Source organism: Gopherus evgoodei, chromosome 12, assembly GCF_007399415.2.
Source record: "Gopherus evgoodei ecotype Sinaloan lineage chromosome 12, rGopEvg1_v1.p, whole genome shotgun sequence".
In the NCBI taxonomy this organism is placed as follows: domain Eukaryota; kingdom Metazoa; phylum Chordata; order Testudines; family Testudinidae; genus Gopherus; species Gopherus evgoodei.
Window position 1 is genome coordinate 12,168,893 of NC_044333.1, and position 17,381 is coordinate 12,186,273.

At 38.7% G+C, this 17,381-nt stretch overlaps 1 protein-coding gene across 4 annotated transcripts in view; it reads right to left on the bottom strand.

Moving 5' to 3' along the window:
- LPCAT2 (lysophosphatidylcholine acyltransferase 2) overlaps window positions 1–17,381 on the bottom strand; it is a 72,764-nt gene that overhangs the window by 35,472 nt on the left and 19,911 nt on the right. For 3 of the 4 annotated variants that reach the window (XR_004002788.1, XR_004002787.1, XM_030581397.1), the window contains exons 7-12: window positions 12,582–12,616; window positions 11,608–11,685; window positions 6,336–6,390; window positions 2,789–2,871; window positions 2,027–2,152; window positions 71–224 (exon numbers count right to left, since the gene is read on the bottom strand). Coding sequence is in view for 2 of the 4 variants with exons in the window: in XM_030581397.1 (XP_030437257.1) it covers window positions 71–224; window positions 2,027–2,152; window positions 2,789–2,871; window positions 6,336–6,390; window positions 11,608–11,685; window positions 12,582–12,616 (531 nt within the window). In the remaining 2 variants the exon portion in view is untranslated. The remainder of the gene's footprint in view (window positions 1–70; window positions 225–2,026; window positions 2,153–2,788; window positions 2,872–6,335; window positions 6,391–11,607; window positions 11,686–12,581; window positions 12,617–17,381) is intronic. The other variant, XM_030581398.1, reaches the window with a different exon arrangement.

The window sequence follows — 17,381 nt, forward strand, 5'->3', positions numbered from 1 at the left end:
TTTAGGGAAAATGATTCCTAAGAGAATGTTAATAAGAGACCTTATTTCAGTCAGTGCCATAAATCCTTACCCTATCGAAGAGTAGGAACAGCTCTTTGAGAACATCTGAGACAGGCAGCTTCAAGTACTCGGCAAACTCCTCCATTCCAATTCTTCCCCCTTTGGAGGTATTTGCAATAGCAGCAAATGTATCCAGTTGATCTCGGATAGAATCCCATTTTAGACTATAAAAATCAGAGGAAGACGTAATTAACTTCTGTGCAGCAGGGCTCAAGAGAGATGGAGTTTTAATAGCAAGAGTGATTGCAGTTTCCAGAACAGAAAACTAGATAGTGTGGAGTATGTAGTGCACTGAAAAAGTTGTCCTTTCAATGTGCGATATTTCATACTGAATCAGCATTTAAAACCCCCTGGAAATTACTATTAATTATTATTATTATTATTATTATTATTATTTTTACTAAAGCTAATTCGGTGCTTAGGTATCTCAACACTCACTGCACAGAAGATGAGAGTTTTCAGAAGCATAGGCAACATCCGGCAACAGAACTAAAGACAACATTGCACTGCCTTAAATGTGAATCCACCCAGCCGTCACTGTTTCATGTCTCAGCATTAACTCCCACATGGGAGAGGGCACCTTTTACCTCTGCAACTAAGCCGCTGGCTGAGTAATGATACTGATGTACCCCAGAATGCATCTCATTGTCAGAAGTGACAGCGCCCTATCCCCAACACAGAGGAAGTGTGGTCCTGTGATTTGGGTTGAAGGCAGCACTTAGGAGATGCAGGTTCAATTTCCTGCGCTGGAACAAATTTCCTGTGTGATTCTGGGGCAGTCACTTGGGCTCTCTGTGCCTCAGCATTCCACCTGTGAAATGGGGATAATAGTACTTCCCTATCTCACAGGGCTGCTGTGACGATAAATACATTAAAGATTGTGAGGTGCTCAGATACTACTGTAGCCGAGGGCTATAGAACTACAATAGGCAGATTCTTACTTCCTCACACAGGCGCATAGTCCAAGCCATAATTTAATCCCTGTGGGCCTTTTCCATCTCTAATTTCTAGAGAGACTATATTACTTTTCAAATCCTAAAATACATTACGCAAGATCAAATAATCAACCAGGCAATTTGTCCTTGTTCATAGAATCATAGGACGGAAGGGACCTCGAGAGGTCATCTAGTCCAGTCCTCTGCACTCATGGCAGGACTATTATCTAGACCATTCCTGACATGTGTTTGTCTAACCTGCTCTTAAAACTTTCCAATGATGGAGATTCCACAACCTCCCTGAGCAATTTATTCCAGTGCTTAACCACCCTGACAGTTAGGAAGCTTTTCCTAATATCCAAATTTAACTTCCTATGCTGCAATTTAAGTCCATTGTTTCTTGTTCTATCCTCAGAGGTTAAGAACAATTTTTCTCCTTCCTCCTTGTAACAACCTTTTATGTACTTGAAAACTGTTATCATGTCCCCTTCTCAGTCTTCTCTTCTCCAAACGAAACAACCCCAATTTTTTCAATCTTCCCTCATAGGTCATGTTTTCTAGACCTTTAATCATTTTTGTTGCAGTTCTCTGGACTTTCTCCAATTTGTCCACATCCTTCCTGAAACGTGGTGCCCAGAACTGGACACAATACTCCAGCTGAGGCTGGATCAGAGCGGAGTAGAGCAGAAGAATTGCTTCTTGTGTCTTGCTTACAACACTCCTGCTTATACATCCCAGAATGATGTTTGCTTTTTTGGCAACAGTGTTACATTTTAGCTTATATTAGCTTATTTAGCTTGTGGTCCACTATGACCCCCAGATCCCTTTCCGCAGTATTCCTTCCTAGGCAGTCATTTCTCAATTTGTATGTGTGCAACTGATTGTTCCTTCCTGAGTGGAGTACTTTGCATTTGTTCCTATTGAATTCCATCCTATTTACTTCAGACTAATGTTACTGTTTCTGGAGAACACGACAATGTCTTGTGCAGCTCTAAAGTCATTAAAAAACTTGGAATAGCAAAACCTCTCACTTCAGTTTCTTGCTGATTTTGGTAAACTCCACCAGTCCTGCTTCCATGGGCAAGGTCAGCTGTCCTGCTGAAATCATAAGTCTGCAGTCTTCAAAAGTATGGTCTGTAACTGGCACATTCAAAGCCCTGAAATGTAGTAGAAAGACAAACATCTTAACAAAGATTTTTGAATCTTATTTTCCCCCTTCTCCTCCCCCCACTCCCCTCAACCTTCCTCGGTGCTGGTCTCAAAGGTGATATGTAAACAGCCTAGATGAGAATTTATCCTTGCACCACTTAAGTGGTTAGTATAGCTGCTGTTCATAGTTCTATTCATAGTTATGCCAGTACAAATCCATAGTCATTACACTGGAGTCAAGCCAATTGTTTGAGATTTACACTGTTGGAACAGAGCAGAATTAGGCCCATTAACCACAGCAGAGAAAACAATCTGTGCACTTATGTCTTGTCATGCAAATGATTACTCCAGCTTTACACCAATTAAATGCATTATAGTGGAGCGCAGAACAATTAACTTATTACAAGTCAGTAATAGTTAGCCAATTAGAAACTGTCTAGTTACAGAAGCTTTTACACTTTATACAATTAATTTAGAGATTCAAATATGAATCCTAGGACTTAGGTGAATCATGGCTTTGTCAATCACTCCCTGAAATATTTCAGATCCCTGAAGCAGTTCAAAATATATTTGAACCAGTGCCCAGGATATATAAGAACAGTTCTTGGTAAGTGCTTGAGAATTTTTTTTATCTGGATACATACATTGCCATGGTACTACGGACTCTGTTGGCAAAAAGAGTAGGATCCTTTTTCTCTTCCTCTGTAGGAACATGGACAGGTAGAAACTGAAAAATATAATTTATTCAGTAAATCTGCCCAGCCATTAAACTACTACTGATAGGGTTTTGCATCATAAGGGGGAAAAAAATATCAGTCAAGCAATTAAGTAATCAGCCACTAGAGGTCTCCATAGCTTTAGAAACAGCTCAGGTTTTGGTTTTTTTTTTTTTTAAATTTACCCAACAAAAACACTACACAGCCGATTATTTGTATATTTGTTCCACGGCTGCTACATATTGGTTTGGTCAGATCTGTTGTAGCTGCTTTAATATGAAATCCAAAACTAAAGGGACAAATAGCCTAAATACACCATTCTTCATAAAATTAGGGTTGAGCTCCAGTATTTAGGCCTCATGGACTGTACACAAACTTTTGAAACTCTATGCCCTAAATACCTAGGTACCTAGTACTATATTACAACTTAAATTCAGTCTATACTAATGCAAATCTGTTGAAAAGATATTGTTGCAGCAAAATTGTAGAATTTTGAGGACTGGTATTCTATATCTTGTTGTTGGAAAAGGGCGGATACACAGATAAGAGGCTGACCAAACACAAATGAATCTTGCAAAGATCTTTTTTTTAAATATTTGTACGAAGAGTTCATATTTGTCAATAATGATAAAATAAAAAGTTAAATTTGTTGGAACATCATTATATAACTATCCATTCTTCTGCTCTTTTTCTGTAAAAACTGGAGCTCAACAAGAGTTAGATCAAAATTGTATTCTTTCTTAGGGTCAAGTTTTGTCTTCTGATCCACAGCAATCAGAAATAGGTAGTAAAATAATGAGACTGAGACTTAAGTTATTAGACATATTTGAGTGATAAGTTTCCAAAAGATGGGTTCTGGACCCCAGAATAGGCATTACTAGCAAAAAACCTGAAGTCAATTGTATGCTGCTATTTGAAACAGTTGAGTCTTTATCCACTTTGGGGGCATACATCCATTAAATTATATATATGTATTTAACCAATTTGAAGCTGACTGTTTAAAGACTTACAACTAATTCAAAGATCCAAATGCACAATCTGTGTCTTAGGGAAAACAGGTGGTGTGCAGATATGCCTGAAATAGCTTGTGTCCCCAAAATATTGAGTAGATTTATGATGAAATTATAGGAAGGGTTATTGCATTCAAGTAATTTACTAGAAAAGAAGCATTTTCAATTAGATTCAACTTTCTCAATCCCTGGGGCATCACCAAAAGGTCAGGACTTTGTAACTTAGTTTACAAAAGTACATTTTGAATTATTAGTACATCATAATAAATGTGCATAATTCTACCACCACAATAAAAGTCAGTCTTTATTCTGAGACATCAAATAAAGAAAGAGAATGATTTTGCATCAGAGTGAAAATGTCTTTTCTTGTTATTAAAAAAAAACCTGTTTACTGTTAAAGATGTCAATAAATGCAGTGTTAGCATCTGTGATTCTTTGTAACCTGTCGACAAAGGAGCACAATGAAAATGGGCTTGGCTTGTGTAAATATAGTTGATTTCTGTATAAAACAAACAGGCAAAAGTTCATTTTCAAAGCAATGTGGTGGGAAAGAGATGCATAACTCCTGTTTAATTCAGTCTGATGTTTGCACACAACCCTGTATATTAATTTAGTAATCTGCCATATAACAGTTTCTGTATCTGTTACTCATTTGTAATATATTGTATGTACTTTCTGTATAAACACAGCCCTACCAGTCACAGTTTTCTTTTGCAGTTTGGCAAGCCGTCTCCTTCCCGATGCCTGTGTGCAGTAATGCACTGGCTTACTGCCTGTGAGCATGTCTTTTCAAGTGGCTATAACAACCAACCAATTACTCCCAACTAAAAAAGTGCTCTCAAACGGCAGGTGTTCAAGTGGCAGAGGTCTGCGTTTCTGGCACTAAAGGTCCTAGAGCTGATCCCTGAGGATCACTACGCACTCACTTTGTTCTGAGTCCAATACCCCATCCTGCCCATTATTAAGTTAGCTCCTCCTCCTTCACGTGTCCTGAGTGAAACAGTGGTTAACTCTCTTGGGCTAACGAAGCGAAGCAAAGCACTGACATCCTCTGCAGTCACAGTTATCCACTTTATGCATAATCCCTGGCTGCAGGCACTTGGGTAGGATGAAGTCAAAACACATTTGAACAATCCAAAAATGTGAACGATAGACATGATTAATCTACCTAAGCCTGCCCGTTTGTGTCTCAGGTCCTGGTATGAAAGAGCAAGCTAACTCTTCACTAGCTGAGACTACACCTCTACCTCCTCCAAAGGCAATGGTGATGATGTTTGAGACTCATTGCATATGACTTGCCCATAACCACACACACTCTGGAGAAGGACTTGATTTCATTTTTCCCATCCTATGACTGGGGCTACCACAACTACTTTCCCGCTGATGATGAATAAGTACTCTCTTCTATTAGAAATTCCTGAGCATTGCAGAGGAAAATTCCAGCCCTGCAAGATAAAATCCTTTTAAACTCACTCAAGTAACGAAAATACCTCCCTGACCTATTTTTGGCCTGCTGCCCCCCTCTTATGCTATTTACCATGTATATATTTTGCAATAAGTCTGCCTATCAGATTCTCAGCTTAACTGTTTCACGTCCAATCTATACAATTCATTGGGATATGTTCATATGATGTTCTTAAAATACAAATGGTACATTGCTGTGCATCTCTGTACAGAAAGATATAGAAGCTCATGAATTAAAATAAATTAGACATCACCATTTATTAATTCAATTTATTTCTCTTTGCTGAGAGGAGATGCATATTGGTGAAATACTTCATGTCTAATTTTTATAGTTTTAGAATCTGAGGGCAGATGTGTTTTATTACAGGTGTACCAGCATTAAATTCTGAAACAGCAAGAGTCCTTTTAAAAAAAAAATACAGAACAGAGCATTACTAGACATGTAGAGAAATAGTTAAAGACATTTATTCAAATGAGTTACTCTTGTGTAAAACTGCAGTGATTGAGAGGAGAATCAGGCCCACAGTATTTGCATACAAAGATACAACAGGTATGCTGTATTTGCTTTTGCATTACACAGCAATTCATGCATATTAATACCAACAAGGAAACTCACTAACACACATCAATTACTAGGCGACCCATAGCTAAGTCTTAAATTTTGAACATAAACAACAGAGAAGTTACTTTGTAATTCAACCTGTTCAGGCTTTACAAGAACAGTGAGTCCAAACATTTGTGAACTATGGTATTTAATAGTGATTTTATAACAAATACCTTTTCGACCACTTCCACATATGGGCTCTTGTCAAGTTAAAAGACATGCCAACACGGGCAGCAGATTAAAAGCTGTATCCACCATGCTTCCCTGTAAGGTGAACTTATCTATTAAGACACGAACTGCACTTATTGACAAAAGACATTTGTTTTCTGTTAGATATTGATAAAAAACACAGGTGCAATATGTTCATCAAAAAAATCCAAGTTTCTCCAATTCTTACCTCAACTTCTACCCTCGTTAACAGCTGGCAAAAAGTCATCACACAAAGTTCTTTGCTAGGGAGGAGCAAAAAGATTTTGTTTTTTAAGTAACAATCTACATTCAGCTGATTTTCAAATACCATTTGTTAACATTTTTTCAGCCTCTGTTATTTCTGGCAATAATCTCTATACGCCTTGATCTGAACCTTCTTGAGATGCTGCCTTAGGTTGTCTTCATAGGGCTGGTTCCTGCTCCTATGAAAGTTAAAGGCATTTTAGCGGTATTTATGCTGCAAGCTCTTTAGAGCAAAGAACGTGTTACACTTTCTAGTGCCATATGCATTTACAGTACTATATATGTAGTTATCACACAAACATTCATCGTGCTTTATACAAAGTCAAGAGAGTTCACATCTTGCTAGCAATTGTTATTTTTTAAACAAGGCTGAAGATGCATTGGGGGACATGGTGAATGATGACTGGATGCCTTTCTGGAAGATATTCAAACCCAAGCTGTTTGGCTCATTGCAGGAGTAACTGGTCTGTATCATGCAGGAAGTTAGATTAGATGCGCTAACAGTTCCTCCTGCACGTAATCTATGAATTTATAAAAGAGGTGAAATTTAGTGGTTTGGCAAACAGGAAATCCTGAGTTTTAGCTTTGCCTCTGGCTCTTACAACCTGTATGAACTTAATCTCTGTGTGTTTGTTCTCTCATATGAAAAGTGAGGCTAATACCTATTGACCTCCCTCCCAGGAGCAGAGGGAAGATTGGTTAAGCTTTTACAGGTATGTGGATTTTGCACATTCCCAGTACCATCTAAATGCTAACTATTATTATAACAAGAAACCACCAGTGCACTTTGGGTCTTAGATGCTTTAAAAGGCAGTATGAAGTTTTAACATGGGGGAAGTTGGGAAATGAGGTACGGTTAACCATTCCACATTTGACTGTTAGCACTTTCAAGCTGAGAGAGAGAAGCATTTACTTGTAGCCTTAAATAAAGGCAAATCCTACAGACAACTTTATTCTGTTTGGGAAGAGTTTTTTGAGAAGGCTGGGGATAGAGAAGAGGTGGTAGAGTGGGAGGGCCAGCTGGACTTCTCTTATGAATTTTAAGTTGATTTAAAATTATAAAACAGTTTTAGGCACCTGCCCCACAGGTTAAAAGAGTGACACAAAAGGAGTGAGTGAAAACAGAATGGGGGCAGACAGGTTTCAGGGAGGGGCCGAGAAGTGTTCTACCAAATGCATGCCAGCACTGCAAGATGCAATCGATTAGCTCTTCTATTAGACCTTCCTGCACTATTTCCAGATTGCAAAACAAGGGAGACATTATTCAGGATACTATGAAATTTCATTCAAGGGCCTACAGAGTCTAAATCACCCCTTCACCTCTGCTCTCATTTCCTGCTACTCTTCCCCGTTCACCCCCACCCCTGCTTTTCCCCAGTCTTCTTCCATTCATCCTTGCCTCTCAAAGTCTGCTTCAGCCCTTCAGCTACGTATCCCCCAAGCTTGATTCACCAGTGCTCATATCTACTCTGGCACATCTTAAGTTCTTAGGTCACATCCTGGTAATCATAAGAGTTTGTGCCAGCAAGAGAAGTGAGAGCAACTAATAGAGGAACCCAGTAGGGGAAGCAGAAGAAAGAGTCTAGCTTACATATAGCTAGACATTCTCCCATACTCTCTGGTTTACTAATTGGCCCACATGGAGGGAGGGTTTTTTTATGCTATTATCAGTCTAAAGACGTTTCCTTTCTAGTTTAAAAACTGATGTCATATTTGAGTAAGGGGTGCAGCTTTAAAACATAAGAACATAAGAATGGCCGTACCAGGTCAGACCAAAGGTCCATCTAGCCCAGTATCTATCTACTGACAGTGGCCAATGCCAGGTGCCTCAGAGGGAGTGAAGCTAACAGATAATGATTAAGTGATCTCCCTTCTGCCATCCATCTCCATCCTCTGATGAATAGAGGCTAGGGACACCATTCTTTACCCTTCCTGGCTAATAGCCATTTATGGACTTAGCCACCATGAATTTATCCAGTTCCCTTTTAAACACTGTTATAGTCCCAGCCTTTACAACCTCCTCAGGTAAGGAGTTCCACAAGTTGACTATGCGCTGTGTGAAGAAGAACTTCTTTTTATTTGTTTTAAACCTGCTACCTATTAATTTCATTTGGTGACCCCTAGTTCTTGTATTATGGGAATAAGTAAATAACTTTTCCTTATCCACTTTCTCCCCATCACTCATGATTTTATATACCTCTATCATATCCCCCCTTAGTCTCCTCTTTTCCAAGCTGAAGAGGCCTAGCCTCTTTAATCTTTCCTCGTATGGGACCCTCTCCAAACCCCTAATCATTTTAGTTGCCCTTTTCTGAACCTTTTCTAGTGCTAGAATATCTTTTTTGAGGTGAGGAGACCACATCTGTACACAGTATTCAAGATGTGGGCATACCATGGATTTATATAAGAGCAATAATATATTCTCAGTCTTATTCTCTATCCCCTTTTTAATGATTCTAACATCCTGTTTGCTTTTTTGACCGCCTCTGCACACTGCGTGGACATCTTCAGAGAACTATCCACAATGACGCCAAGATCTTTTTCCTGACTCGTTGTAGCTAAATTAGCCCCCCATCATATTGTATGTATAGTTGGGGTTATTTTTTCCAATGTGCATTACTTTACATTTATCCACATTAAGGTTTGATTATAGTTTCAGTTATTCAGGTATTAAATCTAGGTTTTCAGTTACACCTCTGTGCTTACACCCACCTATGCCATTTCACATTGTCCTTTTACACAAGGAAGTGTAATATCCTATTAAAACAGTGAGGAGTCCGGTGGCACCTTAAAGACTAACAGATTTCTTTGGGCATAAGCTTTCGTGGGTAAAAAACTCACTTCTTCAGATGCATGGAGTGAAAATTACAGACACAGGCATAAATATACTGACACATGAAGAGAAGGGAGTTACCCTACAACTTGAAAACCAGTGTTAACAAGGCCAATTCAGTCAGGGTGGATGTGGTCCACTCCCAATAACTGATGAGGAGGTAACTCCCTTCTCTTCATGTGTCAGTATATAATGCCTGCATCTGTAATTTTCACTCCATGCATCTGAAGAGGTGGGTTTTTTTACCCACGAAAACTTATGCCCAAAGAAATCTGTTAGTCTTTAACGTGCCACTGTACTCCTCGTTGTTTTTGTGGATACAGACTAACACGGGCTACTCCCTGATACTTAATATCCTATTCATTTATCATCATGTTCCTTTTAAAACTCCCTCTCTCTAATATATTTTTACTAACATTTATGCATAATTCATTGTTATTGTTAACTTATTGTTAAATAAGTTCTGAGATCTTCCATGTGTATTGTGTAATTGTGTGCCCAGATATGCAATTCTGGCAGATCCCATTAACATCCATTTGTTTCTAGCATTTTCTTTTAAATGTATTTAGAAAATTCTTTTCTAGCATCATCCCTTCCTAGGACACATGAAATAATTGGCTTAAGAAATGGCTTGATGGATATGGTCTAATTACAAGGATCTAGTATAATTTTGTATAGAACAAATGCTCTGTAACAAAGGAAAAGCACACGATTTATGTCTACATTAGTCAAACTGAATTGAGAATAAGATTTTAAGGATTAAGTTCCTGAAGTCCCTTTGCAGACTGCCTGTTTACAAATATCCCAATCTTCTCACCTATTTCTCTGATTAAAAGTATAGGTCAAATTTATTCATCTTAATATTTCTAGTGTGCCCATGACTGTGATATCCAAGGTGTCAATTTTCAAATGCAACTTCTTTCTTAAGGCAAGAAAAATAGGGCTCAGCCCTAAATCAGGAGCCAGGAAGAGGAAAAGATAACATGTAGCTAGGAGTCACATGAATGGAAAACTGTGGTAACACTTATTTCATTTTAAGTGATTCAGAAATTGAGTCTCAAGTAATCTGCATGAAGACTGTTGTTATTGTAAAATGTCTGTTTTATTGTTCTTGAATATGGTTATTAAGTTTATGGGCAAGAAAGGGCAGTTTCTTGAGTGATTCCAGCCACTGGAGGTAATACAAACCCATCCACAGTATTTATTATTTTTATTACCATAACATCTAAGTAATAAACTAACATACTAAAAAAATACCTGTATGCAATAAGGCTCATATAAAAATCACACACATTCAAAGCCTATAAAAAAATGTACATTTCATCCTTCCAACAGCAAATCCAGTATGCGATATATGAACAAAACCAAGGATTTTCCCAGGACTAACTCACACTGAAGGCAGTGGTTGTTTGGGACTACTGAAATTAAAATAAATAAATAAATCAAGCCACTTGCTTAGGAGTGTTTATAGGCACCTATTTTTGAAAATCTTGGCCTTAAATCTTAGCTGCTATTAAGAAAATTCTACTTTCTCTACTTGACTTACAAAAAAGAAATCTCTCTTATTTACAAGTTGTCTGAATGGAATTTTCTAGAACAAGTGTCCAAGCTGGACAAAACATTAGAGGAAATTCTTTCATTAGCAACGAGAAGAACTAGAGCATCAACTGGTAAGACTGCATCAAACATGTAAATACTGGAAGCAACCAATGACACTGAGGACGTCATGACTACAATGCTCCTAAAACATACTTAAGAATAGTTCTCCTTGGATATTTCATGTAAATATATTTGAACTTAAAAAAAATTCTGTATTACATGGGAATTTTTATGCATTTTCATTTCAGTACTATATATCTATACATACACACACACATATACATACACACACAAAAATTCCAATGTAATATAGATGTTATATATATAGCAAAACGATACACAGTGTTTCTACTGAGGTTTTATAATTAAAATACATGGCCTCAAATATTTAAGCTTTAATATGCTCAGTTGCATGAGCACAATTTGGAATCACTTATTAGAAAGCCACCTTCATCAAGCTATTGCCCTTTGTTGCCTCTGAGGGTCTCCCTCGAAGAGTTTTCACTGACTATTAGTATCTGAAATGGAAAATCTCTCTTCATTGGAATCTCCTAAAGCTAAAGGCACTCGTTTCATTGTGCAAGATGAAAAGTACTGCAAGAGTCTGTATATAGACAGACTGTCTCTCTGTATCTGATGAAGGAGAGGAAGAGATGTTTGCTATGTCCTGGCTTCTTTTTATCTACTGTATCTTGGGGTGAAACTTAAGTCAGATAGAGAAACGAGTATGTTGGAGGTTAAAATGACACTAAAGAAAGATAAGAATCAAGTAAATTGCTGATACCTGTGATTTTTCAGTAATGACAGTCCAAAAGAAAAAGGAAACCAAAATGTTAAGAATTTCACTGCCATATCTGCTTCATTATAACGTGAAAAAAGCAAAAATCAGGAGAAGACTAACCAAATCAACTTTTGACAATATGCACAGTTATTTAACTGCAATATTTGCCTCTTCTATAACAGTTGTTATTCTGGTTTTTCTAGCAACCAGAAAATTCAGAACTGAACTTTTTTACTATCTGTGGGAACCATCCTGATCTAGCTACAATGAAAAAGTCCACAAGCAGTCAAGCCTTAGAATATTCCTTGGACACTTTACTGCAGGGGCAGAAGCTTTGCTTTTATAAAATTTAATGCTAGAATAACTGGAAAGAACTATTTGGGAATGTTACGAATGCAATGCACCTGCAGCTCCACATACAATAGGGCTCGGTTTTCTTCCACTTTCACCCTTTGCACACCAGCTTAAAACTCTTGACTTCACTGGAGTTACTCCGGATTGATACCAATATAAGCAAGGGGATCCTCAGGGTGATATAACTGGGAAATGACAGCTCCTTATAGGACAGAAAAATAGAACAAGTACAAAATTTGCTGCCATAATAATACCTAGCTCTTATATAGTGCTTTTTATCAGTGGATCTCAAAGCTCTTTACAAAGGAAGTTAGTATCATTATCCCCTTTTTAATAGATGGGGAGACTGAGGCACAGACATGATGTTATTTGCCCAAGGCCATCCAGCAAACCAGTGTCAGGGTCAGGTGTCTTGAATACCAGTTTAGTGCTCTATCTACTAAGAGATTAAACACTGGAGAATGTCACATAATGTCAGTCTGACCCCCAAATACATTCCATCAGAAGACCAAACCAAGAAATGTGTTCCTATGGACTTAACAGGGCTGGTTTGGTCATTGGCAGTATATTTATTAATGGGAGAAGTTCCTATATATTGTTTTTAATAGGGTTAGAAAACTTACAATGAATAGCCTTGCCATGTCCAGGTCACAGTATCCTAAAGAAAAACAGAAATGTCAGACAAGTCAAACCAGAGGGGAGAACAGATGGACAACAGAAAATTATAAGCATACAATTGAGTGAAGCAGAGGATGTTTTACTGTCCCATAAAAAATGTTAATGTGACTGGAATCCATAGCCTTATAAATATTTTCACCAGTAGCTGCATTGCCATAGTATGAAAAATGAAACAGAGAAAAGATCAAACCCATAGATTAGTTTCCCCATGCAGTTTTGTACTGACTGATGTTTTACATCACCTAGATTCTTACTGAGCGTCCATTAAAATACTTCACTGGGAGTTGACACTAGCCCTATAAAAAGGCACTAATTATAATCTACTCCTTGTCTTCTAGGAAGAACAGCTTTATACAGTGGTCTGGTAGTTATGCTTGAGATCGCAGCACTAGCTGTGCCACAACATTGTTCTACGGTATACATGGCCTTACCTATTTCCTTCTTTAAAAAGTGATGCCTTCTATTTATGCAAACCCAATCTTTTTTTACTGCTTCACTCCAGTGTTTTAAAGTTAACCTACAAAGGATACCAAAAGGGGTGAGGGACGGAGTTGAGGGGCTTGTTCTACTTTAGGGCCTGAAAGGAAAAGTTAGTTGGTTTGGTTTAATTAAGAAACAAATTCTGCTTGTTTTTCCATCATAGAAATGTTAGGAATGTGAAGTCTGATCTTCTGTGGTTTTGTTGGAAGACCAGTAGGAGGCACTAAGGTCTTATCTCCCTGAAGGAAGGGACTCGAATGTGGAATCTTCAACAAATGTTTCATTTATTCAGAAATGTTAGTCACTGAGGTCAAACAATTGTTATTTTAACAGTCTGATGAAGATTATCTCCCTTTCCCACTTAACAGTGCTACTTTCACTCCTTTAGCACGTGTGATCTCATCATTTACACAAGGCTCTCCAGTCATCAAAGAGTCTTCCAGCCTAGACTGGAAGTTGAAGCTAAACAAATTCAGACTGAACATAAAGGTATAAATTTTTGACAGAGTGGGTAATTAACCATCAGAACAATTTACCAAGGGCTGTGGTGGACTTTCCATCACTGACATTTTTTAAATCAAGATTGGATGTTTTCTAAAAGATCTACTCTAGGAATTATTTTGGGGAAGTTCTATGGCCTGTGTTATATAGGAGATCACACTAGATAATCAGTATGGTCCCTTCTGGCCTTGAAATCTATGAATCTAGATAGCATCTGAATTTCTAGTGCAGAAAAATTAAAACACAACCGCCCCCTACCCTCCCTCCCCAAAGTATCAGGCCTTCTTTACACAGCATAAAGGAGCTAAAGGAAGGCAAAAGCCCATATTTTTTCCTTTTCCCAATCATCTTGTATAGAATCACACGGGGGTAATCACAGCTTAGTTGAAATGATTTGTTTAAATTGTTGTTGCAGGCTGTTCCTATCTTCCTACCATCACATCTGTATTGAGCATGATTAGAAAGAAAAGGAGCCCTAAACAGAAACAAAATGTGGTGCACATTTACCCTAGTTCTTATAAACAGAGGATGACTATACTGTAGATTAAAATTTACCAAAACCATGCCCTGAAGTGTCCCTGGCCTCTGTTTGCCAGAAGCTGGGAATGGGCGACAGGGGATGGATCACTTGATGATTACCTGCTCTGTTCATTCCCCCTGGGACACCTGGCATTGGCCACTGTTGGAAGACAGGATACTGGGCTATATTGACCATTGGTCTGACCCAGTATGACCATTCTTCTGTATCTCTGTAAACCCAAAAAAGGCCAATGTACCTATAGTATTTCACTTTTTAACTCTGTAAAGCTGCTTAATACATTTTCAAACTTCCCATATAAAAGGAGACAGATTTATCCTATTAATATTCTATGGACAAGATTGCCAATTTATACCTTATTCTCAACACCCTGAATTTACTGACCGCCTCATTAAACCACTTTTTATACTTTTAGCTTCCTCCTCCAACTTCCGTACAATGACTGTTGTCTTCAAGGTCATTTCCTCTTTATAAATGAGCTGGTGGCTTTTTTAAGGGAGAGATAGCTCAGTGGTTTGAGCACTGGCCTGCTAAACCCAGGGTTGGGAGTTCAGTCCTTGAGGGGGCCATTTAGGGATCTGGGGCAAAATAAATTTAAAAAAAAACCACCCTGTCAGGGGGACAGTACTTGGTCCTGCTACTAAAGACGGGGGACTAGACTCAATGAGCTTTCAAGGTCCCTTCCAGTTCTATAAGATAGGTATATCTCCATATATATTATATTATTAAATTTTAAAACTCTGTCTAGTATTAATCTTTTGATTAGGTACTTCCATCCATAGATGTCAAAGCGCTTTACAAAAGAGTGTAAACATCATTATCCCCATGTTACAGGTAGGCAGGCTAAGGCAAGGCAAGATGTAGTTACATTCAGCATACCAGTGGCAAAGGCAGAAATAGAATCCAGGTCTCTGACTTGATGGCCGTACCCCAACCACTCCCAGCCCATGCTGCCTCCTTTTATTGACATTAGAACTGTTCTAGCTCCAGCTGTCCATACTGCTGTCTCAAATTCTTTAGGAGAAATATCAGTTAATACAATTCTAGTCTGACACTAGTCACCCGTCAAGAACCAAGGCAGGTCTGTTTTACCTGGCAGAGGCTTGAAAAGGTTTGCTACAGAAAACAGGGAAGCTGCAGCAACTCCCTCCCCCCATACCCTCCTCACTGCCTGCCTCCTCTTGCCTATTGCCCTTAGAATAATCAAGCTCAGCCCGAGATGTGAAAAGTCAGGCTGGGTTCTTTTTGCCTCTTCCACCATCATCAATAAATAAAGATTCTACAACTGGAATGCAGCTGAGTTCCACCAGTGCTGCATGAAGACGACTAGACCTGCTTGGTCTCTTACAGCTGTATTGGCTCCACAGGAACAGAAAGGTGTTTGTTGCCGAAACTCACTGTATCTATATTGTACTAATATTAAGCAAGGGACTAACAAAACTATCACATAAGTAAACAGTCAAAGGGAGCACTTATATCATAGATGGAGGCAACATTTTTACATCACTTGCTCAAAGCCACTTATGTATTTTAAAGCATTCTCCAGTAAAATATCCACAACCATCACCTTATGGCATCACAGAGTTTCATGTATTTGAAATAAGACTGTGTCTACCTCCATATGCCAGAGAAGTTATTATAGAAAATACGCTTGTAAGAAGGTACATACTGATTCAAAATAACAAGGTCTGACTATATGTTCAATTGGGTTATGGCCTTTTTGCCTGTTTTTTCCCCTTTTGAAACTGTTTGCCGAACCTTGTGATAAAATACTGGAATCTTAACAGAAGAGGGGAACACCAGCAGAATATTCGATGTACTTTGGGGAAATCTGAGATTCAAGAGATAGACGCCCTGGCTTGGCAAGGAACTTCCAACTTCTGCTATAATCAAACTACTTTTGCTTACTGTTTTACTTCAGCTACATCTAAAACTAAATAGCCCCACTAGCAGGGTTTTTACAGCTAGAGTAGCAGCAGTCCAATTTTGATGCTAAAAAGACCTGGTTTCTTATGTAGCATTTGAGAGCTAATGTAAGTGATTCCCATTCCTGGGTCTCCGAAGGAGGATTCTGCTTTGAAACACTGTGGGAATGAATTGAGTACCTGATCAATTGCGTATGGGATAATACAAGAGGAATCACGGAACACAAGCATATTTGGACAGCCTTGTGAACAGATATGGCAATTTCCTGCAGTATCCTGGAGAAACATGATAGGATGAAGTTACACCTTACTGAATCTAGTTTAAGAATGAGTATTTCATTGTATTATAAATGCAACACTGATGTAGCGTTGTGGGATTGTATGTAACGTCTCTGGGGGGAAGACAGGATTCGTATAAAGCATGGGAAATGTTAGGGCTTTAAAGGACTATTTGAAACAATTTGAACTTTTAAAGTTAAGTGAGTTTCCAGGAAATCTCTAGGGGAAATATACATGCAAATGTGCTCCCTTCAGTTATGCAAGAACTCAGATTTTTGAAGCTTTGCCCTGAGGAGTACACCCGTGGTCTAAAAATTACCTATTCCCAGATCAAAAGATCCAAACTGCACACAGCAATGACTTACAGATTCACAGGATGCTTGTTTTGAGCTAACACCAGCTATGAACTTATGACCACAGCGAACCCTTTAGTGGGGTCTGAAAGACTGTTTACCTGCCAGAGCCCTTGCTGGAACTGAGGTGATGGCTGGTAAGCGTATTAGCATGGGTGTAGGTTCTTTTATTGTTTTCAAGATACTTTCTCTGTAATACTTTCACCTTACAGGTGCTTGCTCTGGAAGAGCTGGGTGGTAACTTAACTGTGGGCAATTATGCTGCTTATAGCCTCTGGAATGCAGCAAGGCAGTGCAGGCCTGCTGAAGCTATCTGCCTTGCTGGGGAATTCACAGTGTAGGCAGGGATCTGTGCAGCCTGGAAATACCCAGGACAGGAATGAGAGAGATGCGTGTCTCTGCCCAAGAGATGATAGTTGTGGAGCTGGAACCCTGAGAAAGGGTGCTCTTGCTGGACCATGAAGAAGGAATACAGATGCAGGTGCCTTGAACTGTGACAAGCCTCACTAAATAGGTAAAGAAAATATAACTTAATATGTCCCAGCTATCAACCCACTCAATGTTGGTCCAACACACTGAGCTGTATTTATAGATGTTTCACACAAAAGCTACTGCAAAGAAAGTTTGGATATTCTGCATGCTACCACAACTGATCAAGATTCTGATGCC